Below are 26,959 nucleotides of genomic sequence, written 5' to 3'. Positions count from 1 at the left end.
TGTATATCTCTGTGCACCTGCATTATGTATTCTGTTTGTTTCTTATATTGCTCATCTAGGGATTCTATCTTTTTGTTTAGTTCCTCCAATTTTTTATCTGTGTTTTCTTTAGATATATTTAGAATCTCTTTCATTTCTTTTATCATTTCTTCTTTTATCTGGGAAATTATTTCGAGTTTAAATTTCTTTAAAGCTTCCTGGAGTTGCTTGTCAACTTCAGTAGCTATTGTGTCTGATACATGAGGTGGATGGGATATATTTTCTTCTAAATACATTCCTCCTAGGGTTTCCTGAGATGGGCTGGAGGTTTGAGGTTGTAATTTGGTCTTTCGTTTTGTCATTTTCCTATATTTCTGTGTTTCAAGTGTTATTTGAAAGCTTCCTCAGGATCTGTTGAAAATCCCCTTCTATGTTTGCAGCTACTGAGACTGTGGCACCACGCTACCCCAAGCCATTGGGCCTGCAGAACCAATGGCCCTCCTCTGCTTGTTCAGAACTCCGCAGTTCCAGACAAGCTGGGCCTCAGGGACACTGTGCACCCACCTGCCCCTTGGAAGCTCCACAGCTCTTCAATCGCAGCTGGGTTAGGGTACTCATCACAGGCCACAGTGCCTCAGGAGCCTGTGATCCCTCCCTGCTTGCAGAGGTATCCACAGTCCTCCAGACAAAGGAAGGGGCTTCTGCAGGCACTCCAGATCCGCCCAGCTCCTCCTCTGCACACAGATGGCTAGGCGCGGCTGGGCTCAGTGGATAGTGTAGGCACGCCCACCTGTCGGGAGCGCAGCAGACCTCCAAGTGTAGCCGGGATGGGGAGGCGGATGTAGTGGCCTCTAACCCACTGCTCCAATTCACTGCACCCAGAAGCCTGGGGGGTCCGTAACAGTCTGAGATTTGGGCAGAGTGTGCTGGGCTCTCACCACAGGCCAAGGTGCCTCAGGAACCTGCAATCCCTCCCTGCTTGCAGAGATATTCAGTCCTCCAGACAAAGGAAGGGGCTTCTGCAGGCACTCCAGATCCGCCCAGCTCCTCCTCTGCACCCACACACTCAGTCTTACTGTTTCCTTAGGCCAGAACACCTGGCTCTTTGTGCCCTCCTCTTTGGATGCTGTGGTAGCACAAATTCCCACCTGCTATGCATTCTGTTAGAGGAAGTGCATACACTTGGGAATGGAAACTTCTCGGCAATAAATAGTTTCTAAAACACCATAATCATACCAAGACACGCAGTGTACATGGTACCGCTCTGGTTTCCACAGTGCCAGGTTCACCTTCAGCACAGTTAAACCCCATGCTCAGTTCGTTCTACCCACATGTGGCCCAAACAGGCGCCTTGGGGTTCTGGGACCAGAGGTGTCTAGTCTTTGTGTGACTCACGTCTAAACATGGGCTACATGGGGATTACATCAAGGTAGTGATATTTCTAATATAATTTTTCTTTCAGTCACATTTTTCTCTAACTTTACAGCTTTTCTCTAAAACTTCTCAACATCACATAAACTTCTTGCTGTTTCCAATTTCTGAAACTGAATCTTATTTGCAGAATATTATTGTAAAGATCCAGAGCCCATGTGTGACTTGACATCCAAGATTTACACTAAGAATCCAATCACTTACTATGTCTTAACAGACTACTGGGTCCCAGAGGAAAGTAGGAAAGGAGCAATACTTAATTTATGGAGAGAACCATGAAGAAAGTGATAGAGAAGAAAAATAATATAACAAACAATACTTTAAAAGACAGAAGTGAATAAGCTATCCTGTAAACAAATAATGAAATTCAAATCTTCTAAGAAGGGCTTACAAGATTATCTCCCTGATCCTCAGACAATGAAAGCACCTCATGAAATGTGAACTTGTTGTCTTCAGAATATTTTATTATTTAATACTGTGACCTATGTCCCCAGTCAGTACTAAACAAGCACTCAGGAGAAATGAACTATACATTTCCAAAGAAAACAGATTCCATTAGAACACCACAAGCATCATTCTCGCTGCATAGATGATTTGGGCAGTATTCAAGGGAGAGGGAGGCTTATTCCCCCCTCTCCCTTGCCTGATGAGAAGCAGCACAATGTGGTAAGGAGAAGGAGCCATCCACTGTCAGCCCCATTGGGGGCTGGGTCAGTGACAGGGATCCTGTGAGGAATGCAGCGGGGTTGGTGGATGGGACCTGAGCTATGGGTCACTCTGGGAATGCAACCTGCAGCCTCCTCTCTACCAAAGGTAGACTTGGGAAACTCACTGCCACTGACTCAGGATAGGGTAGACCTAAACAGACACAATAAAGGTTTTAATTGGAAAAAAAGAAAAAAAAAAAAAAAAAAAACAGAAATAATCTCTCTTATGCAGAAAGACATAGTGGATGACATGATGCACATGCATTTCAAAACCAAAACTAAAATATATAAAAATTTAAATACATACAGTGAACAGATTAAATTTAAATACATTCAGTGAACAGAAGCAATCGAGACAATTAGTCACACTGAAGACTTAATTTCTACTTTCAGTAAACGGTGTTTCTGACACAAAGCATGATATATTTTGCTAGAAATTATTCTTCAGAAGGATATTATCTGAAAATCCTTAAAGATAGTTTATATTTTATACTGAACTCAATGTTATTTTTATGTATTTATGTATTTATTTATTTATTTTTCGTCTTTTTCGTTTTTATCGGTACCAGGGATCGAACTTAGGACTGCCTGCTTGCAAGGCAGGAGCTTACACTGCTGAGCTAAATCCCCAGCCTCTTATTTATTTTTTAGCAGTCAAGACATGCGGTTGAAAAGAGCTTTCCAAAGGTGAGAAGTGGTGATTACTCCATATGCTTCTGAAATCTGTTTCACATAAAGAAGTGGTGTTTTGAGCCTCATCAATTTTTAAACACAAAGGATGAACTTGACACATTGTAGCGAAAAAAAATTATAGTCTTTCTTTATTAATTTACAGATCAGCTGCTCAAGCAAAATTGTTTCTGAATTTACAGCAAACTAAAAGGAACATAAAAATTATTTCTTCCTTGTGGTCTCCATAAACAGCTTTAGCAGGTATGGGGTAATAAGCACAATATAAATGCTTTTCCCATAGATCAGTGGAGCTGTGACCGTGTAAAACAACTGGACGCATTTTCTGTCTGCAGGTCCATTCCCAGGCAGTGCAGTGGCTTCTGACATGGTCTCCTTTTCTAGGAAAGAAATGTGCTGTGCACATGGTGACTCATTTCAGGAGAGTAAAACAAGCTCCCTAGGGTACTGGGCAGAGTGGCATTTAGGAGGCCAGCCGGGAAGCTCAGAGAACTTGCTGTTTTTGTTGCTGCTCTTGTACTGTCTGCCAGAGTGAAGCCAGGCCAGCCATCCAGGCACCTTATACGGATGCTGATATTCTCCCAGCTGTTCTGAATGCCTCACTTACATGGCCCCTGGGGAACCTGTCCTCGCTTTCTGTGTGGAAATTCCAGACTTATGCAATTTATATAGTACTCTGAGGCAATGTGAATAAGAAATAAGATCTGGATACAAAATTCTTATTAGTTCAGTAGGAAAAAAGCTAAGCATTTCTCTTTCTCATGCAGCTCATTAGAATTATCAATAGTAGTAGTAGCATATGCTGTTCTCTACTTCAGCCAGTCTGCTGGGCACTTTATATGTAATACAGTGTCCTCAATAAATCCTTCCACATGGAATATGTAAGTATTAATGGAGGATGAAATATGAGATTATATAATGCCAACTATATTACTGTTAGATCTCCAGAGACACCAAGCCAGTAGTATATATAACTAGAGATGGAGACAGGATTTAGTATGTGAGAGGGCTGAGGAGACCCAGGATCTCCCATCTCCAAATGAAAGACCCAGAAAAGCTGGTGGTAGAGAGGCCTGAGAGATAGAAGACTACAGTGTGGCCCACAGTGTACATCCACTTACAAAGGCTTTTGGGTCACATCGGGAGTGATGACAGAGAAGAGACCTGCAAGTCCCAGCTCCCGCATCCAGGCTGGAAGTGAATCCACCTTCCTCCCAGTGTTAGCTCTATTCAGACCCTTGTTCCATGGAGGATGCTCACCCACAGTGGCAGAGGGGGGAAACCTGCTTTACTCAGTGCATTTTTGAAATGCCAATCTCTCCTGTGATGCTTTCTTAGATAACCCCAGAAATGGTCTTTAATCAGATATATTGGACACCTGGTGGCCTGGCAAACTCAACCCTTCAGTTGTCTATGACAAGTGCACTTCTCCACAGCAGGCACCCACACACGGGCCTGCTCAGCACTGAAGCTGGATGAAGACCACAGTTTCACAATGGTTCATAACCACACCTGTCGCGGTGCAGTCATCCCGCACAGTCTGCCCTTCTCCAACACAGAGGTGACATATTGGATGGTGGTTCTCCTTCTCACCACTGCCCTGTAACTTCATTCTGAGATGGAAGACTAACAGCATCTAAATATCCATCTCCAGGATCACCTTAATGGATCCTATGTCACATGATAAAGAAAGGAGAGGGGAGAAAACAATACGTGTAAAGATTATTGCTTAATTCACCTGTATCCATCTCAGGCTAAGGGGAAAGTGCTCAGATCGCTACTGTTCTCCTTCTGAAGTCACAGGGCCATAGATGTCACTTGTAGGGACCCTCTCCCCCACCTGTTCTGCGTTGGATTGATGTCCAACAGCACCTTCCCTTCTTGTGGTTCCCTAACTTGGGGGCTGACCCACACTTTCACTTCCTGAGTGTCTGGAGTTTACTGACTTCACCTGTTCTGAGCTCAGTGGCTTCCCTTGACTTTACCTGTTGGGTGTGAGAAGCCATGACTACCTCAGGGAAAACATCCCCTGTGTCCCAGACACCCTTGCCCTCTCCATTGCCTGGTACAGGTCAGTTTCCCCATAGAGCTGCAGCTGGCCTCTTTCCAGGACAGAACTCTCTTCTTTGCCCATTAGTTCCTAGGAATGAAGAGCTCAAAGTGGTCATGTGTTGTGGAACCTTCCTGTTGAGTGAAGTCACTGTGCATCTCTGCATGGACATGCTCCTCCAGGGGTGTGAAGGCCTCTTGGCTACAGGGCACAAAATCACAGGCTCAGGAAGCACACCTCAAATGTGTGGCTGGTACTGCAGGGTCTGGTGACCCTGAGCAAAAGACAGGTGTAGAGAGGTGTGGTGACCTGCTAACTCCACTCTGCACAAGGTGGATGGCATTGGGGGTCTTCGTCAAAGGTGTGACTGAAGCTGGTTTTCACTGTGGAAATGTCACTGAAGGCCACAGGGATTAGGTTTCAAGTGGGTGGGCAGAGAACAGAATCCAAGTCTCAGGTGAGGCCTCTGGTCGGGGGCTCTGGGACATAGCGGTAGGTGCCAATTGACCTCCTGGAGCTCCTCTCCTTTGCAGGTTTCTCTCTTGCCTATTCTGCCATTTTCCCTGGTTTCCCACTGCATTTTATAGATCTGTGTATGTGAAGAATGATAATAGAAGCACATGTGTCACTGTTAGAAAAGCACATACTTGTGCCATGTTGTCAGAAAGCGTGTGACTTAGCTGAGCAGGAGGTCAAAGGAGGAGCAAGCCATTACCAAATGCATCAAGTGCTGGAATGGGAAATGTCCTCAGTGCAGGGCAGCCAGTGGCAGCTGAGGTCCTTCCTCCTACTCTGCTTCTGCACACTCACACGTGCATCACAGAGCATCCCACAAGGTCACCGTGAAGTGGACTGAAATGTGACTGTGGAGGTGGGACAGGTAAGAGTGAAAGTCACCAATGGTGGAGCCAGAGCCCTGAGGTCTGCAGATGGGCAGCTCCCAGCTCCTCTCCAGCCTGGAGACCACGCTGCTGCTATGGATGCTGCTCCCGATCTGTTCCCTGCACTGCGATGTGTTCCAGCTCACTGGCCCAGGAGGACTCTCACTGTGCCCATCATTGTGTGGGAATTGTGTATTTTCCCAGGGAAATGTGTGCCTATAGACAAAATACAGCACACTGTACAAAAGTAGTTTGAGTACCACTGACCTCTTTAGAAGATTTGTTTTAGGAGTACATAGAGGAGGAACTATGTTCACTGCCAGATTTCAGGAGTCTTCATAAAACCCCTGTGTGTAAATTCCATTGGTGCTCCCATTGCTCAGAGGAGGAAACCAAGTCCTGAAGATTATAAAGTCGGTACCTGGTAAGACTTGAAACCAAGGAGCCTGCACTGGGGTACAAGCTTTCAGTCCTCGTCTCCAAACTTTTCAGGGGCAGCCCTGGCCTGCACTTGGTCATGCATGTCCAGTTCTCAGGGAGCTTTAAGAGGCTGCTAAGAAATGGAAATAAATAAAATATTAACTATACAAAACTGAACCGGAACCTAGGTAGTCACATCATCACATAGATGTCTTGACTACCAAAGTTCACTCAATTTACGTGACTATTAAGAGTTGTTGGTAGTTGAACCAAATTAGGAAGAAGTGAAAACAAAAACAAAAACAAAAACAAAAACAAGGAATTCCAATCAGTCTAAGAGATATGCCACTGTAGAATTAGACAGCTTTGAAATTGAAAGCACTGCTATTTGTGTTTGTTAAATAAACGACATGAAATGAGATGTGAATGCACGTATTCTAACATACTATGTATTAAAATTAGAGTATTCAGCAATAGGAGAATTCAGAAAATGGGCAATAAATACACTTGAAAAGGCACAAACAGGAGGAAATGGTTTCCAAAAGGGAAACCATTTTTAAGATGTGCAGAAGCTGATTGGAAAAGTGCAGATGAATCCCGCTTTGTGTGACACTGACACTGTCTGTGACAGAAGGGCAGGTGTGGAGCTTGGATTAAAGTGAACCGAATGGGGGCGGAGGGGAAGCCGCAGCAGTGGACAGCTCATCCCTCCCTAAGTTTAGAGTCAGTCCCCGCATACCACCGAAAGTGTTACCTTCAGAACATGCGACAAGGAGCTTTGGTTCCCTAATGAATGGGCCGAGGTCCCCTCTGTCCTCCACTGGGAGATGAGGCAGGATGGGGCCTTGCCCAGAGGCAGCTGCCAGAGCCCGGCCAGAGTCACAGAGGCAAACGCCTGCTTTCATGACACGCTGAGCCCCAAGTGTGTGACAGCACAAGTGGACCAGGAGGAGAACAAAATTGGAGAACAAAGAAAACAAATTCTAAAAAGGTTCTAAGAAACGGGACCACATAATGTTGGGCATGGTGGCCCAATTCTGTAACCTCAGCTGTCTGGAAAACTGGGGCAGATGGAATGCAAGTTCAAACCCAATGTGGGTGGTTTAGCACTGATCAAGACCCTCTCTCACAATTAAAAACAGGTAAAGAGGGGTTTGGCAATCTCCAGCGCTAAAATAGAATCCAGTAACAGCAGTCAATGGCAATGCAGAATCACAGGAGCTGAGTGAAGGGTGCTGGCACACTGAGCCCTCCACAGTCATCAGCAGAGGAAGACTGGAAAGTCAGCTGCAGCTTTTCAACCTTTGCTTGTAACAGAAACAGTAATGTTATGGGCTGCATCAGATCAGTGAGTCGGGAAAGTATTTACCATTCTCCATGATTATGTGAACGGGGTAGGAGACAAAAGTTCATCAGCAAGTAAACATATGGAGCCAGACTAAGGGAAACATGGAGTCACATGCACAAATGTGCTAAACAGGGATAGTTCTCTCTGTGATGCATCTGAATTATTCTTTAAAGTATCTGAATAATCCTGTGAATAAATGACCAACCCAAGCAGTTTATTGGCACCTGGTCCCTGAGACATAAACTAAGAAGCAGTGTCTGAACTGATTGGCAGCTTGTGATTTACAATGCCACATGTATGTATGTACTCTTTAATGTGACTTGTCTTTTTTTTTTTTTTTTTTTTTTTTTTTAGTATATAAAAGGGGCCAAAAATTCCAAAATTACTAAATGACCCTCAAACACAAGCATAGAAGAAAACTGGACTAAAGGGAGAAAGCTGTAGCTTTTAGATACATTTGTATTCTTTATTTCTCAACAAAATGATCTAAATTTTACAAAAGAATCCACCAGCGATTGAACTTCTGTTCTTTGTAACTTTAATATGTTTTCTTGACATTTCATCATTATCTTTAATGACAATAGCTATAATTGACTAAGTACCTATGATGCATGAGGCTTTATAATATCTTTCCCTAACATTCACTGATTATGCCCTGTTAGAAAAGAACCAGAAAACATTATTTGGGAAGAAAAGGTGACTATAAAAGTTGACATGAAATAACTGATTCCGGATCTTAAGGAACAGGTCATGCAGCCATACCTCATAGCTGGGCTCCCCCACAGCCCTCTTTCCCAGCTCTGAGTGTGCGCCTGCAGCAACCTGAATCATAAAAATGAAGAAAACTCAGAAAACTGAAACTCATGTCTCTGCTTAAAGGAAGAGAATAATCGGGCTGTATTTTAGTGAATTTAATTAATGGATATTAGATACTCGTGTAAGTTAGTGATGCCCACTCTTTCAGAGACTGAGCGCTAAACTGCAGCCCCAAACCTGTTTAAATTATCAGAACACGCCATCCCTGCAATTCAACTTAAATATTGAGCTTTTAATGTAGAAAAAAAAAAAAAAAAAAACCAACAAAAAAAAAAAAACCAACAAAAAAAAAAACCTACAGGAGCACAGTAGCACACATGCCACTGGTTCACAGCCCTGGTCTAAGTGGCTCTCCACTCCGCTGACTTCTTTTTCTGTTTGTTTTTAGAGGTACTGGGAAATGAATCTAGTGCTCCACACTGAACTATGCTCACAACTTGCTGACTGTGTCCAAGTCACTAAATCACACAGATTGGGCTCAGACTTGCCACCCTCCTGTCCCAGCCTCTCAGAGATCAGACTTGCCAATGCAAATTATGCTACCTAACTGTGTCAGTGATTACAACATTCCTGTGGTTTTCAGCTTTAAAAGTCTAATTCCCCAGCTGTGAGGCGCACAGTCTCCAAATTGGCTCCTGGAGGATGTGTCACCAGGCCTGGCCTAAAATAAAGCCTTTGCTCCCTAAACTTTAATTTCTTGCTTCCTTGGGTTTTATTCCACGGTCTGAGCTATCACATATACCAGCCTTTCCACTGCTGGGATTAATCCCCCTTGATCATGACTCAGTTTCTGGATTGATCTTTCTATGTTCTGTTAAGGGCTTTCTTATTTACATTTACAGGGAATTGCACCATGGTTTATGTTTAACATCTGGCCTTAGTATCAAGATGATAGCATCTTCCTAAAACCAGTTGGGGCTGTTGATCTCTGTGAGCTTTGAGGAACTGTTTTAGAAGCTTTAGTACTAATCCTTGTTAAACATTAATCAGAGTTTACTCGGGAAGCTGCTTGGTCCTGGACTTGCCTTTCTCAGGAAGTTTTTCGTTACAGATTTGATCTCTTTACAACTGATCAGATTTTGTATTTTCCCCCTGCTGGGAGAGTTTTGGGAGGCACAATTAGGAATTTACCAATTTTGCCTGCATTCTCTAATTTCTTGATATTGCTGTACACTAGCAAAAAGAGCTTCATTATGTTTATATGACCAAAGTATCTGTAAGGCCTACCTTCCTGTTCTGTATGTGTTTTTTTTTTCCCCCTCTAGGTGACTTAATTGATATGTTAATCAATGCTCCTCTCTGTAAAGAACTGTAAATCCCTGGGAACCTAACCTAATTGATTTGTTAAAAATTGCTGCCCTCTACAAATAACAGATGTGGTGCTAAAATAAGCTGACAAAAGATTGTTAATTACTGCTTTACTTCTCTGTTCTCTGCTAAGGAAAACAAAGGTCTTCCTCATTAGAATATTTCCTGATCCACACCCATAACTCCTTACTTTGTAAACTGTGATATGTACGTAAAGATTGCAAGTTTTAAAGGTGACACACAGCTTTTGCAAACTCCAACTGCACTGTGTCACTGGGCCTACAATAAAATACATCAGTGATACTTTTTAAAATATGTTTTTGCCCCATTTTTTGAACTTGAGTTTTGGGGCTTGTTTGTGAATTACAAGAGATATACAATTATTTATAGCATACTGTAGAATCATTTTTTTCCTTTAAGCCATGCAGTAATGTCCTCATTTTCTTTAGTTATGTTAGTAATTTGAGTCTTCCCATTTATCTTATTAGAGTTAATCGGTTATCATATTTATTGCTCTTTACACAGAATCTGCTTTATATCCTTTGATTCTTTCCACTCCTTTTCTTTTCTCCATCCTACTCCTTTCCATGCTAATCTTTCATTGTATCTGGCTGTTGATCTTGTGCTTAGTTTGCTCTTCCTTTTGTGGCTCTTTAAGGTGCAGTGATAGGTGAAGTGTAAATTTTGTCAGATCATGGATTTTATTTCATGTAGTAGGATTTAGTTATGGCACTGTGTGGACTACTTTTCTTGTTTCAATGAATATCTTAACTCTGTTTTAGATTTTGTCTTTCATTCGTAGATTGCTTGGTGTATATTTCTTAATTTCCATACATTTGTGAAGTTTCCAGCTTTCTGTTATTTATTACCAATTTTGTCCCATTGTTTTTGGAGAAGATACTTTGTGCAATTTGAGCTTTAAATTTGGTATGAGCTGTAAACTTGAATATGTTCTGTCCTAGACAATGTTCAATGTGTTCTTGATAAAAACACGAATTCTGAAGTTTTGGGAGTGTTGGCTAAACACATCTGTTGAGCTCAACAGGGTTTATCTCATTAGGTCCTGTGTTTTCTAATTAAGAATCAGTCTGGGTATTCATGTGTTATTGTAGGTGGAATGTTGAAGTTTCCAACTACTACTGCAGGGCTTTTTATGTCTGTTTCTATTCTTACTCTTGTCTGTGCTAGTCTCAAGTACTCTAGATCTAGATGTATATATTTGTACTGCTTAGAATAACTTTTAATGTTCATTTGTCTCACAACAATTTTAACTTCAAACTTTGACAACTGTCCCATTGCCTCTGTGGTGACAATTTTCACTGAGCATATTTTTTTTTTTTCCTTTTCTCTTTAAATGTGTTTATGTCTTTGACTCTGGAGACTTGTGTGTAGAGTACAGATGTGATCATACTTATCTGTTTTGGTCAGTTTTCTTCCTATTTGTCTTTAATTGGATTCTTGAGGATTGTTTTGTTTTTGAGACAAGTTCTTGTTGTGTAGCTCAGGCTGACCTTGAACTTGTAGCAAGCCTTCTACCTTAGTCTCCCGAGTGCTGGAATTATACACATGAGTCGTCATGTCTGGGTTTAATTGAAATTTTTAAGCCTTTTATATTAATATTTTCATTTGTCTTGTATTATTTTTGCTTCTTGTTTCCTCCATTACTGCTTTTGTTTTAACTGCACTTTTATAGTGAACAGTTTTCTTTTCAACACATTTAATAAATTATTTAATTCATAACTACTTTAGAATTTCAATTAATATATTTTACTTAAAACCACTCAATTCCATTACCTTTTAAACTTCTATAGCATACAAAAGCCTTGCTCTGCTTTTACTCTGTCCCTTATATTGCTATTTACACAAATTGTGTCTTCCTACATGCATTCCTAGTATCATAGATTAATCATCACTATATTATGCCATTAAATTTTTTATTTATTTATTTATTTATTTTGTCTTTCTCCTTTTTTAATCGGTACCAGGGATCGAACTCATGACTCCCTACTTGCAAGGCAGGCACTTATGCCACTGAGCTAAATCCCCAGCCCCAGACATTAAATTTTAACTTTTTAAGACATGCAGGAAATTAGTTGCAATGATATTAAGTTCTTTATTTACTTTGTGTGTTTTTATATGTTCATATCAATCTCTACAAATCATGTGAATAAGGAGTTTGTGTTTATCTAGGATTTTTGTCTAAATTCTGTCTAGTGTTTTCTTATCATCTCAACCTAAAATACAGCCTTAAGAATTTCTCAAATGCTGAGTTCAGTAGCATGAACTCTCTCCATTTAACATCTGGAGACACCTTCACTTTTCCTTAATGTGTGAAAGATGGTTTTGTGGGATACTGAACTTGTGGTTCAGAGAATTTTCTCCTCACACTTAGAGTCTGTTACGTTGCTTGGACTGATAATACCATTGCTAAAGAACTGAGGGTCATCTGCAGAAGATTTCCTTCTGACACACTCTGAGTTTAGAGAACCAGAAAGACCTTCTGGTGGACACTGTGGAATGGTCTCCTGAGAGTAGAAAGCATTGGTTTCTATTTGTACCATGGAGGTTTTCCTGGTTTACACTGCTGTCTGTTGGAACCATGAATGCCTGTTTGTTTCTTCTGGAAAACTTTTAGTTTTAGTTCCATTCTACTATGACTATTTTTGTATCAGAGCTGAGAACATTTCTTATTGAGCCATTGTTAATATTTACCAGTTATATTCTTTCTTACATGTGATGTTAATTTATCATTTATTATCTCCTTGATTCATTCAATTTATGGGATGCCATCTTTTTGTTTACTAAGCCTTTTCATTTAATTAAATATCCAAATGTATTCTGGTTTTTAAAACTACTTCACTATCTGTCTCTAAAGATGAGTCTTTACATGGATAAATCTTTTTACTAAAGTGCAAATTCTAGGCTGTACATGTATATAACATGATTGAAGATCGTGCTGAAATGATTGAAATGATGACCCCCCAAATATTGTGAGAGTATATGATGTTATTGAGAACTAATATATGTCTGCATTTCTGCCTATATATTGATCATCAATGCATGTATTCATGTTTTTCTTCTTACAAAAGTATACTACGCTCATTGAACATATATTGCAAACTTAAAACAAAACACAACAAAAGAAGCTGAATCTGGTGTCCAAACTTTGAAGTCTGGCTAAACTTTGAGCACTTATTTCTTCAGTCTGACCATTTTCTTTTATTTTCAATGTTACATAAAATTAGGTTGTTTCATGTGACTTCATTGTATAATTGTAACTCCAAAGTTAATATTTTATAAATAGATTTTTAACATGTGTATTCTGTTTCACCAAGTGGTTAGGTCAGCATTTACATTAATGTTCACTTACACTTGGGGCTTCAAATATTTATAAATATTTGTAACGGTACATAAAAAAGTTACAATGCAATTGTGTATAAAACTTTACCCATATTTATTGTTTTTTCCTCAGAATAGTTAACCAGGAAATGAAGTGTCACCACAGAGCAGAAATATGGAAAAGACCCTTTATGCTAATTGGTAATTATTTTTTGCATAGAAGTTGCCATTAGCAATAATATACGGTTCCAGTTCTACTGAACACTTTTTAACACTGTGTGTTTTTAATTTGCATAATTAAAGTGGTATTTTTCTGCTCTACTTTTATTTAGCTAAAGAATACAGAGTTTGCATATTTTCTTTACATATTGTGATGCATTTATGTAGTATCCAAACTACACAGATGTGTATACTATATAAGTAAAGATCTCTTAGAAGAGTGCACAACAATTTTCTTTAGAGTAATAGTATAAAATGTTCAGTAAACTTTGTTTTCTATTGCAGAAACAATTAGAAAATTTCCATGAGATGATATACTGGTATTTTATATCTAGAATGTGCTTTTAAATATCAACAGCTTTTGAAACGTCTAAATTAGTGGACTGGTACCTTAGCATTTTATAACTTCAATATAAAATTTCATTGGTGGATGGCTCATAGTTTATTTAAGCCTTTTTCTGATGTTTGTTATTCAGATATTTCTAAATGTTCATATCGTGGTGAGCAATGTAGTGAATATCCTTGTGCAGCTACTCTGTGGTTATTTATGATCATTCATCAAGAAAAGACACAGAGAGGCATTACTGCTCATGAATGCAGATTTCAAATTCAGCTTTTAAAAGACAATACAAACATCTCTACAAAACCTGCAGTTAAACCTCTACCAATAACAAATCGAAAAATATTTTTATCCGTATCATTTCTGGTCTTGGGTCCTAACAGTTTCTTGCTCTTGTTCATAAACTGGTGAAAGCAAGTATCTTATTTTTTGATTGAAATTTACATTCACCTAATTATAAAATGCTGAATTTCTTGATGTTTACCAGCCATTAGTAATCCCTCACCATGTGAAAAATATCCACTTATTTACTAAATTTACTTTGCAGTGTTTTCTTTCTTTGATTTTTAGTAATTCCTAATATAGTAAGATATCGATCAGTCTCTGTCACATTTTGCTCACTTGTAGATGGCATTAGTGATACTTACTGGTTAAGATAGTCACCTTAACAAGGTGTGTCTTTTGGATTGAAAAAAAGAGCTTATGTTCCTTGATACTTACATTTACTTGTCCTAGTACTTTCATGATACTATTTACATTATTCTTTAATTTTATTTTTTATTATATACAATTTAATCTTAAATTTTTCTTTGAATCTATTTTTTTACTTTAAAGAAAAAATAAAACAAAATTTCAAAGTAAGATGATAGGAAGGTAACAATAGTAAATACATTGTTTATTGTTATCTTTAAATTTCTTGTTCAGAATATAAGAAATAGTAATGTAGTATCCAAACAATATTAGCACAAAGCTTTCTTTTCAATGAAACAACAAAAATTAGGAGTATAACTACCTTAACTATCATATGTATTTATGTGTATACACACACACACACACACACACACACACACACATAAATGTTACATTTTTGCTTTTCCCTTCCTTTTTTTTCTCCTTTTGAACAGTTTCTTCAGATTTCACAATATCTGCTGTACATTTTGGATCATATTTCTCTTTCAGCTTCTAACACTAGGGAGATAATGATGGTGTTTGCACATGTGTGTCTGCTCTAATTCTCTTATGAGTATGGTCTTGAGGTGCAGTCATTTACCTACAAATGTCTCTGGTTTTTTATGGCTGACCTGTACTCCACTGCATAAAAATATCACATCATTTTTATTCATTCCACAGTTAACAGGCATTTGAGTTGTTTCCAAGATTTAACTATTAGAAATTGTGCTGCTATAAACATGAATGCCCATATATCTGTGTGGTATAATGTTTGAAATTCTTCTGGGAAAATACCCACCAGAGGACTGAGTCAAAAGTAACTTCTAAACTTAGTTTTTTGAGGAATCTCCACACTGATTTCCACAGTGATTACACCAGTCTACAATCTACACTCCACCAGCAGTTTCACCAGCATTGTTATTGATTGATTTCTTGATGACATTCTTTCTTGGGTGAGACATTGCAATTTGCATATCTCAAATGACTGATAGTGTTCAACTTTTTTTTTTGTATATTCATGAAACACCTGTATTTCTTTATCTGTGAAGTGTGTGTTCATCTCTGATGTTTATTTGTGGACTGGGTCTTTGAACATGGAAAGTTTGATAGTTTGAGTTCTTTATATGTTCTCAATAGTAATCCTTTGTCTGAGGTCCAGCTAGTGAACGCTTTTTTCCCACATTGTGGACTGTTGCTTCACTCTGTTGGAAGTTTCTCTTGTTATTCTTGCATGTAAATATTATTCCCTATAAACATGAGGTATAAGCACTTAATACATGATTGTCTCAACACAGTATATTTAGGTTACATTGTATTGTGTTATATATTCAGTAGTACTTTGGTTCAAAAACTTAATCAATCCCAGGATTCTGGGGAAGACAGTCTTATCTGTGGCATCAGTTAGTAGGGAGATCATGAAGGGAAGCAAACTTTGGCAGAGTGTGTAGAGCCCAGCTCCGGCAACACCTGGCTCCATGCAGCACTGCTTTTTCACACATTATTTCTGTCTCACAGGTATAAAATGGGCGATCCAGTCATAGTTTGTGACTGAGGGACAGATTTCAGAAGGTTTTGCCTCCTTCCTTCCCTGCTGCTTCTCTGTGCCCTTGAACTGCCTCTCCCCTCACTTTTGGTCTGCCAGCTCTTGTGACCCACCCTGCCACCCCTGGGGGCTACCCCCTGCTGGTGTCAGGAAGGTGGGTGTCATGGTGTAGGCTACTCTGTGGTGTTCATGTCAGTTTTCCAAACCCAGGTTAGGAAGAAAGACTTCTCATGGCACAGCTGTCAGTTATGTGTCCTAAACTCTAAGCACTTGAAAAAAAGAAGTACAGGATTTTAATATTTGAAGCACTTTCTAAAGAGTATGTGTCAAGTGCAGGATTATTAATAAATCTGGTTTTCCATACCTGAGTTACTCACTAGAAGCCAGTGATTATAAACTCTGAATAGTCTTTGGGATTTACCTCTCCACGTGTGAGTGTGTGATCTCTCTTTATGAATATGTGTGATTTTCTGCACTATTTATATAAAACTAAATCTCCTGGTACATGAGTATGAACAGAACTCAGTATATATATATATATATATATATATATATATATATATATATTTTACAAGGGTCGTTCTGAGATAACAGAAAATAACTAAATATAAAAGAATTCATAAAACTGGTGAATGATGGCTTATGGCAGTTTTATGATTTCTATCCATGAATATTCTGTGTCTGATGCAACTAAACAGGAGTTGTTGGAATGGTGCAGCTTGTGTGTAGGTTTATGTATTAGTTATGTGTGGAAGCTTTGATTTTCACCTCTTATCTGTTCAGTATTTCTTTCAGTGGAACACGGTAATCTAATTGAAAAATGAAATGTTAGTAATACAGATTGCTCTTGTTTATAAAATACCCCATTCACTTGATCATGTTTTCAGTATAGATTTTATATATAACATCTTCAAACAACTAACACCTGGGGCTGTTTAAGAATTATTATTTTTTTTTTGTCATGGAATTTTATTTAAACAGACATGGCTTAAATTATTGCAACACTGAAGAGGTTTTGAGAAATGCTTTAATGCTTTTCTTTTCTTTGTTTCTTTCCTTTCTTTCTTTCTTTCTTTCTTTCTTTCTTTCTTTCTTTCTTTCTTTCTTTCTTTCTTTCTTTCTTTCTTTCTTTCTTTCTTTCTTTTTTTAATTGGTACCCGGGAGTGAACTCATGACCGTGCATTTGCAAAGCAGGCACTTACACCACTGATCTAAACCTCCAGCCCAGAGAAATGCTTTTCTTTTAGATGTGGGGTGAAGTGATGTTGACGCTGGCTTTCCTGCCAGTGTCGGTGTCCAGCTGACCTAGCGCTTAAATCACCTGGCCTCCACTTACCACTCCCTCACTCACCACTAATGGTAAAAATAATGGATTTGTCAGATTTCTGACCTTGTCTAGCAAGCTCCCTCTGAATGCCTGCTCTTTTCTTTCTCTGGAAAATAGCTCCTTTGCAAGGCTCATGAGCTACTGGACATAAACACTGGCTACAACTCTTAGAACCGTGTATGTCCTGGTCCAAAATCCAACCACAGATTTTTCCATGACATGTAAGACAGTGTCCTTGTGTAAGCCACCATCCGTACAGAGTCAGGCCCACATGTGCACCCTGTCCTACTGTCATTGTCATCTCTGTAGCATCTGTCATGGAAAAGTACAGCCAGTGATCTTAGTCCAGTTTCTGTTACAACAAACTACCTAAATAGCTAACTCTGCAAGGAAAAGAGATTTATCCAGCTCACATCTGCAGGCTTGATGTCAAGATCAGAGCCCAATTGTTTGGCCTAAAGTCAGGGCCTCCTAGTCAACAGCACCCCAGCGACTGTGAAGGAAGAGAGGACAAGAGGAGATGGAGAGGCTGGGCTCCCTGCACTCCTAAGGAGCCATGCCTGGAACCCTGAAGTCCTTCCCCAGGCTGAGGCTCTGACAGCCATGCACTAGGGCTGCCCAACTGAACCTGGAGCGGGGCCTTTGCACACGAGCTCTGGAGGATGCAGGTCTCCACACTGCAAAGGCTTTGGGCACTACTGCATGTTCAATGAACACTGAGGAAATGAATGCCACCTATACAGAAGAGTTGACCATAGTTTTGTTTTTGATTTTCCTATCTATTGATTATAGTAATTTGTTTTCTTTTATTATTATTATTTAATGAGAAAGAAACAAAAAATGGAGAAAAGGGTAGAAATAATATAGAATTACAGAAAAATAAACAATAAAAATCACTAGTTGATAAATTACATATTGTCATCTTAGAAATAGTTGTTCAGGTTACAAAATTAAAGCGTATAAAGTGACATTCAAATAGTGACACTGCCAACAGTTCTGCACAACGATCCAACAAAAACTTAGTAATATGGTTATCAGTCCTACACACTTGTCCTCTATATTAAGGAGGGTAAGATTAAACATATCAAAACAGAACAAAACAGTTCATAAAGAAACAAATAAAGAAATACAGATTTCAAAGCAAGTCCACTGGAGATCATCACTGTCTGTCTTATTGTCTCTCCTTTTTCTTCCAAATAGTTGTCCCAATCTTCGCACACATTACATACATGCTGCATATTATGGAACTAATCAAATCATTATAGGATGATGAAGGCGTTTTAGGTCTTCAAGATCTGACATTGGGGAAGTCAATAATAACTACGATAATGTCTCTCATTCTCTTCATAGTAGCTGTCCTTATCTTTACATATGCTGAAATTGAACTTAAGTGACTAGACTAATATCATTCTGAACAGTGAATAATAGTATTGCTAGATTTTATATCATAATGTTACAGAATTAGCATTGGACTTCTTGGTGTCTCTTCTTCAGAGTATCTGTTCTTTACATCTTGCATTATATAATCTGTTCCCATAAATAGTTTAAAAAATTATTCCCATGTGTGAATTTCTACAGGTATAACTATCCTCTCTGTATTATAGGGAAAAACAGATCATAACAAGACAACAAAACAAATTCCTAGAAAAACATGCAATGAAAAAGACACATAAGACCACAATATTAGGTGATCTACCATAGTTACTATGCTTTCTCTTGTTATTTTAAATAGACTTGTCCACATCATCAGGCTTAATATAGTTCAGCATAGTATTACATAGCTATTTTTATAAAAGCACAGCTTTGAAAACGTTGTAGGATTTGAGAGTGATTAATAATCAAAACTGGTATGGATATCTTTTACATCTTGTCGTCTTCAGAGTGCCTCTACTTTTAGACTTGAATACTATCAAGCATACCAAATTTGAATAAAATTAACCAAGGTGAAAGTCTGGTCTAACAAACTAGATTCAATTAAGACCAGTCATAGTAAGACAATTTAAGTAATACAGGGTTTCAGTTTAAGTTAGTAGGAAATTAAAGATAGTTACCATGGTATAACCTGATATTTTTGGGTTAGATGCCTGTGCCCTCAAATCTGATATGGGTGTACAGACCAGAACAAAATAAAATCAAACTAAACAGAGCAATAAGACTACTGTGACTTTTAAATCCTGATACACTATTAACAATGACTTCTGCCTTCCTTTTTTAGGCAATTTTTCACCTTTCCCCTGCTCAAGAGGCTTTGTATTTTTTTTTTTTTTTTTTTTTTTTTTTTTTTTTTTTTTTTTTTTTGGTCTCACTAGCCCCTTTACTTTTTAGATTAGGGGGCCAGCCCATTGTCTATCTCAGTGTTGCTGAACCTTTCTACCCCTGAGCTTGATCTTGAGCTGCACACCTTTACTCACTAAAGTCATAGGATTTTCCTTCCTTACAGCTGTGTAGTTCTACACTGCCCAAAAGTGTCTTAGCTTTCCAATCTATCTGCAGCTGCTGGATGAGTTGTCCCTATTTCTCTCTGGTTTCCTGTCACATATAGCTTTGCTTTCTCATCTTTGACTTTCAGTTTATCAACCCTCCTTCGGGTTGAGTGTATTTCCCATTCAGAGCATCTCGATGGATCCTGCCTCCTAATTTATTCTGCCTGTTTTTATTAAATTTTTATGTATCAAGGCTATCGATATTAAAGACTATAGCTTACCGTCTCTGCCTCATGTCTGTTACTCCACTTTACTGCTATAGTTTGTCCACCTTACTCTCTCATTCCACTGTCTGCCCAGTAGTTTGTTTGCCTAAGTAAATAATTTTATGTGATTTGTATAGAATATAACACTTATTTAGTTGCAAAGAGCTAGCAGTTTCATATGTGGTAAGACACAGTCACTTACTCTCATGCTCAGAGAAAGTGATGCTTTTATCCTCTCCTGCCAATGAGGAAACTGGAAGTGGTGGAGTCGGGGACTTGCAGAAGGTCGTATTCACAGAACATCCACTACACTGGGATGGTGAGTGGGAAGGCAAGGCAGCCTGCACTGGGAGACTTTGCTTCACCTAAAACAAAGACTTTGCATGTGAATTATTATCACACTTTCAAGCTTAAATGTAGTAATTAATGTTGCCCCTTTATAATAAATCATATTGATTCAGAAAAACATCAGGAAGGAAAAAATCACTGCAAGTCTCCACACCGAAACTGACAAATTCACAGAATGCCATACTGTGAGAACACACTTTTCTAGTGACAATTTTATTGTAAAAGGAGTGATTTTAACTCTTCTTTTGCAGCCTCTTACACATATTCTGAGAAATAATAGACAAACTATGTGAGGCTTAGTAAGGCAGAATTCTATTATACTAAGCAGGCATGAAAGTTGAGAGCCTTGTAAATATTAATCACAGCCTAATGAACAGTGGGAGATTTCTGAATATCAATCTTTACTAGGGGGAAATTTTGAATTAAAGGGAACACTTCCTAACCAATAAATCACTGGAGGAGAGTTGAAGGCATTCTCATGCATCTGCTTGTGTAGTGTGTTCTCTATTCCTAGAGGAGCAGACAGTGGGGATGTCAAAATAGATGCAAGTTTATAACCCCACATGGAACTTCTGAATTTTTAAATGGACCATTTTTTACATTTTTAATTATCTTCAAAAGAGGCTGGATTGCATCACCCAAAACTTGAGAATATTATTTAGTGTCAGTGTTAAAATAGGTCAGAAGGAGAGGGAGCACCTCTCATCCTTTCTCATTAACATTCGTAATTCATTGTCCAAGGGAGTAGAAGACTCAAGGTGAAGAGGAGACCAGAAATTCCAAAGCTTGATTAGCTTATTGCCTCTATTGAATGATTGTTTTCTGAGTTCATATATGACCTATAACAGAAAAATGACATTTTCCATCATAGTTGATAATTTCATAAATAATACTAACAGATCTATCCACACCTATACATGCTTAAGAGTTATCCACTAGCAGAACATTACCACATTTCTTCCCCACAGAGGGAGCTACTGCATATTAAGATGAGTCTGAGCAGGGATACTGACACATGATTTTATATTGTTTATGCTGAGAAACAAAAATATGAAACTCAGTTAAACCTTTGAATGTTTCTTAATATTCAGTATGTAGAAAGCATATAAAATCTGTATGCTTCTTCATTAGGCATTAATATTCACATGAAACTACTTAGCAATGAATGACAGCAGTTCCTGTGTCCCTTGGTGCCATCCAAATGTGAGCTCTGCTTACTGAAAGAACAAAAACCCATGTATTAAAGACCCTGGGCATCAGAAATGGTGGACACCATTGAGAAATACACTAGAAATAGTACTTCCAAACAGTATTATGCCATTTCAAATTCACAGGGAAGTTAATACTGACCCTTTAGGTAATATACAGCAGAATACTATAATTAAGCATTAACTACTACCAATCTTTCATTTATCTCACATTTTCTCTTAAGGGAGACACAATTATGCCAATTTTGAACACAATCATAGATCCTTCTGTCTAGTGGTTCAGTGGATATTTAAGAAATAGTTTAAGCTTAGCTTTTAGGTAAAAGTGTGTGTGTTCTTTCATTACAAAAAAGAGTTTGAAGACAAGTATTTGAATATAACTGAAATTATAATATGGTTCCCAACTCTATGTAATGCAGTGAAATGGAAGTTGTAGCTTTATATATATTTCAGTACACTTTTGTATGTAGGTACTCTGTGTCATCCAAAGTACAAAATACTAATTTCTAATTTCCTTTTAGTGATATTAAATCTGTGAGTTTATATACACTTCAGAGCTTGCCAAAAACTTCTCTTTTGAAACTTTAAGATGCTACTGTGTTGAGTGCAAAATATTCTTTATAATGTGTGTTAATGATCTTATTTTTTATAAATAAACTTTGGGTGATAAGTAGTATATGGAAAACTAATTACACAGGTGACAATAGCAGAGTTGGCTATCTTTAGCATTTTCTTTTACTTCATCTTACTCTCACAATAAGGTCATCTTGTTTTCTCACTGATAGGTAAAGTTTATGTAACACTTTTCTCTGGCACTTGGAGCTTTTAGATAATTCAATCATACTACTTACACAAACAAAAATAAAAGCCTTCACAACCCATTACCAAGATTCATTTTTTGATACGTTTGTTTACTATTTGCTGTCTCATCTTCTCTTTCTTATATAATTTTTCTGGGAACCCATTTTTTTTCCTGCTGTACATCAGAGTTTCAAAAAATACATTATACTCACCAGGGGCAATTCTGATAATTTTCAGTGAGTATTGTGTTGAGGACTAAAAAGCACTGAACTGATTAAAGAGGAAATAAATTAACTGGATTTGAGAGGAAAATACACTAACTCTCCAAAATGTGTCACTATTCAGTAGACAGTAACATGGTCTCTATGATGCTTGTGGGTCATAAAAATAGTGGTGGAGGTGTTGGCAAGGCTGGAAATGAAACTTGTGTGTAGAATCTGTGAAATGAAGGTAAAATAAAAAAAAAAAGTTACTGAAGGTGGTCTTAGAACACAATTAACAGAATTCTGTAAATTAAAGAGCGAAAGATGGTGGTGATTGATTGATAGTCATGAGGGTCATTCCTGTCAACAGGCTGCAGAGTGGGGTGGCCACAGGACCATCCAGGACCCAGGTCCAAACCTCATAGTGGGTGCCTCCAGCTGCTGCCCTGTGGGACCCTGTCCTGTGCACTGTACCTCGGTCGTTCACCAGCATGGGCCCTGGAGAGCTGCTTGTAGAACATTGCCTCCGGGTCTTACTGCCAAGATTCTCCTGGTCCCAGAGCAGGCCTTCGCAAACAGAACAGCAAAGCTGTTACCTTCAGTTCTACGCCCAGTGCCAGCCACAATGCCCTGTGCCCTCCCCTTCTGGGGTCTGTCTTCTTCTTCCTTAGGAAATGCTTACCCTGTCCCTCCTCCTTGCTGCTCCCTCATGGTTCCTGTCCACCCACCACTCACTCTGCCTCCTCTCCTAGGTGCTGGGGCTTCCGGATGGAGACCCCACTTTCTCCACACCTCTGTGTTTTCTCTTTTGCTTTGCCTACTTGAAGGCCTCTGTGCAGAGAGGGGAGGCCCCACGTTGGGTGCCAAAAATGTACCTGGGTCTCTTTAGTGCTGGGGTTTTTGTTTGGGGGCAAGGAAGCCTGAAGCTGACAAAACAGCAAACAGCAAAGAGTGAGGAATGCATTGCTAGAAAATAGAAAGGAAGAGAGTGGCCTGCTGGTCAGGCCGAGGTGGAGGTGTTGGTGTGCGAGTCTGCTGGACTGCACAGGTCTGCAGTGCAGTCTCTCAGGCCATCACTGCATAAGACCTGTCTCACTGTGCTTGCATCTTTGCAGGTTTGGATTCATTTTTCACAAGGATGAGGCTGCACTGCATAAAATCGACCTGGAGACCCTGTCATACTACCACTTGGTGGACCTGGGGGCGCACGGCTGTGTGCCCCACTCACTGGCCTACTTGCACCTGGGCAGGTACTACTTCATGAGCTGTAGGCCTGACGGCTCAGGGGCTGTGCCCCCACAACTGGTGTTGGATGGGGTCACCAACACAGTCACTGGCCCCAATGACAATAAGATGGGTACGCTCTAGGTGTCCCCCGATGGCCACTACCTGGTCAGTGTGGACAATATCCAGGGCCTGGTGCATGTGCAGCACATCAGTGCACATGGTGAGATCCAAGGAGCCTTCGACGTGTGCACTGACCTGCACCGGGCCAACCTGGCCTTCCTGCCATCCTTCATGGCCGCACGGAGATATACGGCTTGCGGCAGCGCTGGCACCCAGATGCTCTGCCTGGACCTGGCCTCGGAAGCCGTCAGCATGCTGGGTGGCCTGAAGGAGACCCTGTCTGCAGCACAGTGGACTTGAGACACCAAGAACCAGCATGCCCAGACCAGTGGCTTGTTCGGCCAGTACCTGATGAAGCATTCTGAGGACTCGCTCTTCATCCTGGATGGCCGGCTGAACAGGCTGAATTTGGAGATTACCCAGATCGCCAAGGGCAACACCCTGGTCTGGGTGGGCGAGGCCTACCCTTCCCCTGCAGGAAAGCCCCAGCACTTTGCCTTCAGCTGAAAGTGCAAAACTTCACCTTGCAAAGTCATGTCCCTGTCAGACAAAAATCACTGGGTGCCCCTAGTAAAACAGATCATTTCTGACAAAGAGATATGCTAAAATACGGCAAATTAGAAACAGTTAACACGATGTCTAATGCAAAATGACACCACTTAGAAGATTCAAATGCGTTATGTTTTAAACCAATAAAATATTTTAAATGATTTTAAAATGACTAACCTGCAGGGAATTTCAGACGATGTAAGCATCATGTGATATGAAGGGAGTCTTTGATTTTTACTCCATTTTTCTGATATATTGAACCAGAAATAAAAGGTAGTTCAGAACTCTAAAATGTTTAATTCAAAATATCCTGTTCTGTCCACTCTTTATATCTTTTGTCTCTTGAAGAGAATGTTACAGGAGGAAAAGGAAGACTAAAGGCTGCATACTGAACACCCTCATAGCTATAAATCTATTGTCACTTAAAACTGCTTAATATCTCTTGTCAAATGCTACCCTCAGTCATCTGTGGGACCCTCTGCGAAATCACATTTGAAGGCACAAGCCAGCATGAGATGGCACACAGGTGACAAACCCTACTTGACATTTATTCAGCATGCTATAGAAAACGGAGAAGTAGGGAGGAAAATAAATACGGTAAAACTGTTTGTAGTCTGTGATTCACTCACTTTGCCCTCCATCGCCGCAGTGCATTATAGATTGAATGTCAGTTTGTCTGGAATCCCAGCTGCACTGGAGTGTCTCCTTTGCTGTTGGCAGAACAGATGCTTCTCTCATAGCCCAGCTTTCCACAGTCAGGAGCTTTCTAAAAAAGGAACATCAACTGTATCTGCTTAGAATCAATCCAACCAGGGAAGCTAACAGCAGTGAGGCAGGGCCCCAGGAGGGGGAGCTAAGTGGGGGAGTTCAGGATGGGTTCAGTAGCATATCGCGATGGTGGTGAGCGAGGTGGACTTCTCCATTGCTTTTGCTATTTAAATTCCATGCCCTGAAGAACTTCACTGTCAGTAACTGCCACCCACGATTTCTGCTATTCAACTCCTACATACTCCCAAAGCTATCTTCTCACTGTGTGCAGCTGTGGGAACATAACTAATCCTCCCACTGGAGACGCTGCAGAGAAGTAAAAATCACTACTTCTTCCATTTGAGGAAATGGGAAGGAGAAGGCCAGTAGTAGATTAGCACTAGAGAGCTGGTTTATTGAAACAAGCAGAAAATTATCCAGGCTTCAAGTAATAGCTTACATGTTTTAAGATTTGCTTCTAATTGTTGCTAAAACTGTTAATGGGTTGTTGAGGTGACCTCCATTTACTGAAGGTATTCGTTAAGGTCTTTTTTAAATACAGATTTTACTCATTTAAAATTGTATAAAACTACACGTTTATAGTGTGTAATATCTACTTTTTTTTTTTTTTTTTTTTTTTTTTTTTTTTTTTTTTTTGGTCTTTTTTCCTTTTTATCGGTGCCCGGGATCGAACTCACAACTGCCTGCTTGCAAGGCAGGTGCTTACGCCACTGAGCTAAACCACCCACCCCTAGTGTGTAATATCTTATGTGTATATAGCACCCTGAGCTGTGAGGTCATTATTTCTTCTTAGCTTCAGGAAACATGAGAGGTAGATCTGACAAACAACTAAAATCAGCTTATCTTTCTACGTATTGAACCTGCTTCACTTTCCTGTAATATTCTCCTGTGTGGACACAAACTGGAGCCTCTGTCTGGGATTTAATGATTTAATATATGTCTGTCCCATACATTGTTCTTTTGTAACTTTTACCACGTAGCTACTGTCTTTAGATATGGCTTGATAAAATCTCTTACATTTTAACTCTTGTGCCTTTAGTGAGTGATTTTGTGTGCATTGTGTTCTCATCAATGATTTAACCTAATCTGATGTTATTTTGAAAGCAATGTGATGAAATGGTAGAGGAAAAGTAAAGTACAAGCTTTCTCTTTGTAAGAAATCTGAGTTGTTACATCTCTTCAGTGTTCACGGAGAATCATGCATCCTATAATGTCTATTTCTTTGAATTTATACATTAAGAGAATAATAGCTGAATGAAACATGAAAAGTGTACTCAGAACCTGGTGCTTCTCTTTCCATATCCTCGCACACCGAACAACACAGGATGTTTGTTGTTGTTGTTTTATTTTGTCCTCAGTGCTTAGGCTTGGAGAGAGCCTCACCCTTGATGGGTAGTTACTCTACCCCAGCCATATCCTTACCCTCAGCCAGCATGTTAAAAAGAGCAGGAGCTGAACACTGGCTCGAGAACCTAAGCAGACACAGTGTCTCTGCTGGTTATTTCTCAAGTGGGCTTGTGTTTCTCCAAGATAGAGTAAGAGGGTAAGAGGCAGGGCTGGGTGTCAGCCTCATTGTGCAGTGTATCACAGAGTTAGTGATAATAAACACTCGTGTGCAAAGTCAAGGAGAAAGACCCGTGTGAACACTAAGCAGCCTGCCTTAATGCAAGCTGTAACCACCATGTGAAGATGTTTAACAGGAAGCAAATGAAGCTGCAACCACAAAAAGCAGTAAGTGAGGAAAGTCAGGAAAGAGAAGGGAAGGGAGCAGCGGGCGGAGATGGGAGGTGGAAAGAAGGGGTCATGGTGGGAATGAAGCCAGCGTCAAGGTGTGAATTTAAGCAGAGCCCCAAAATAGTGTTTAAAAATGTTTGAAAACAGCATTTTATAACTTTATTGTTCTTTAATGGGATGACAATTTAACTTAATAAAGAAGAAATTAGAGGAAGACTTATGAGGCATCTATTGCAAAGATGCAA

The 26,959-nt window shown here is 39.5% G+C and overlaps 1 protein-coding gene across 1 annotated transcript in view; it reads left to right on the top strand.

The window, feature by feature from the left end:
• Positions 1-24,170, top strand: part of LOC100728917 (follistatin-related protein 5-like) — a 145,092-nt gene extending 120,922 nt beyond the window's left edge. Inside the window, 1 exon segment of the mRNA XM_063260528.1 lies at positions 23,402-24,170. Coding sequence (XP_063116598.1) covers positions 23,402-24,170 — 769 coding nt within the window.
• The last annotated feature ends 2,789 nt before the right edge of the window (positions 24,171-26,959 follow it).

The sequence above is a fragment of the Cavia porcellus genome, unplaced genomic scaffold (genome assembly GCF_034190915.1).
Source record: "Cavia porcellus strain 051 isolate PalLab524CR breed Dunkin Hartley unplaced genomic scaffold, mCavPor4.1 scaffold_14, whole genome shotgun sequence".
NCBI lineage: Eukaryota > Metazoa > Chordata > Mammalia > Rodentia > Caviidae > Cavia > Cavia porcellus.
The sequence above is the reverse complement of the archived record's forward strand: the minus strand, read 5'-3'. Positions and strand labels throughout refer to the sequence as shown.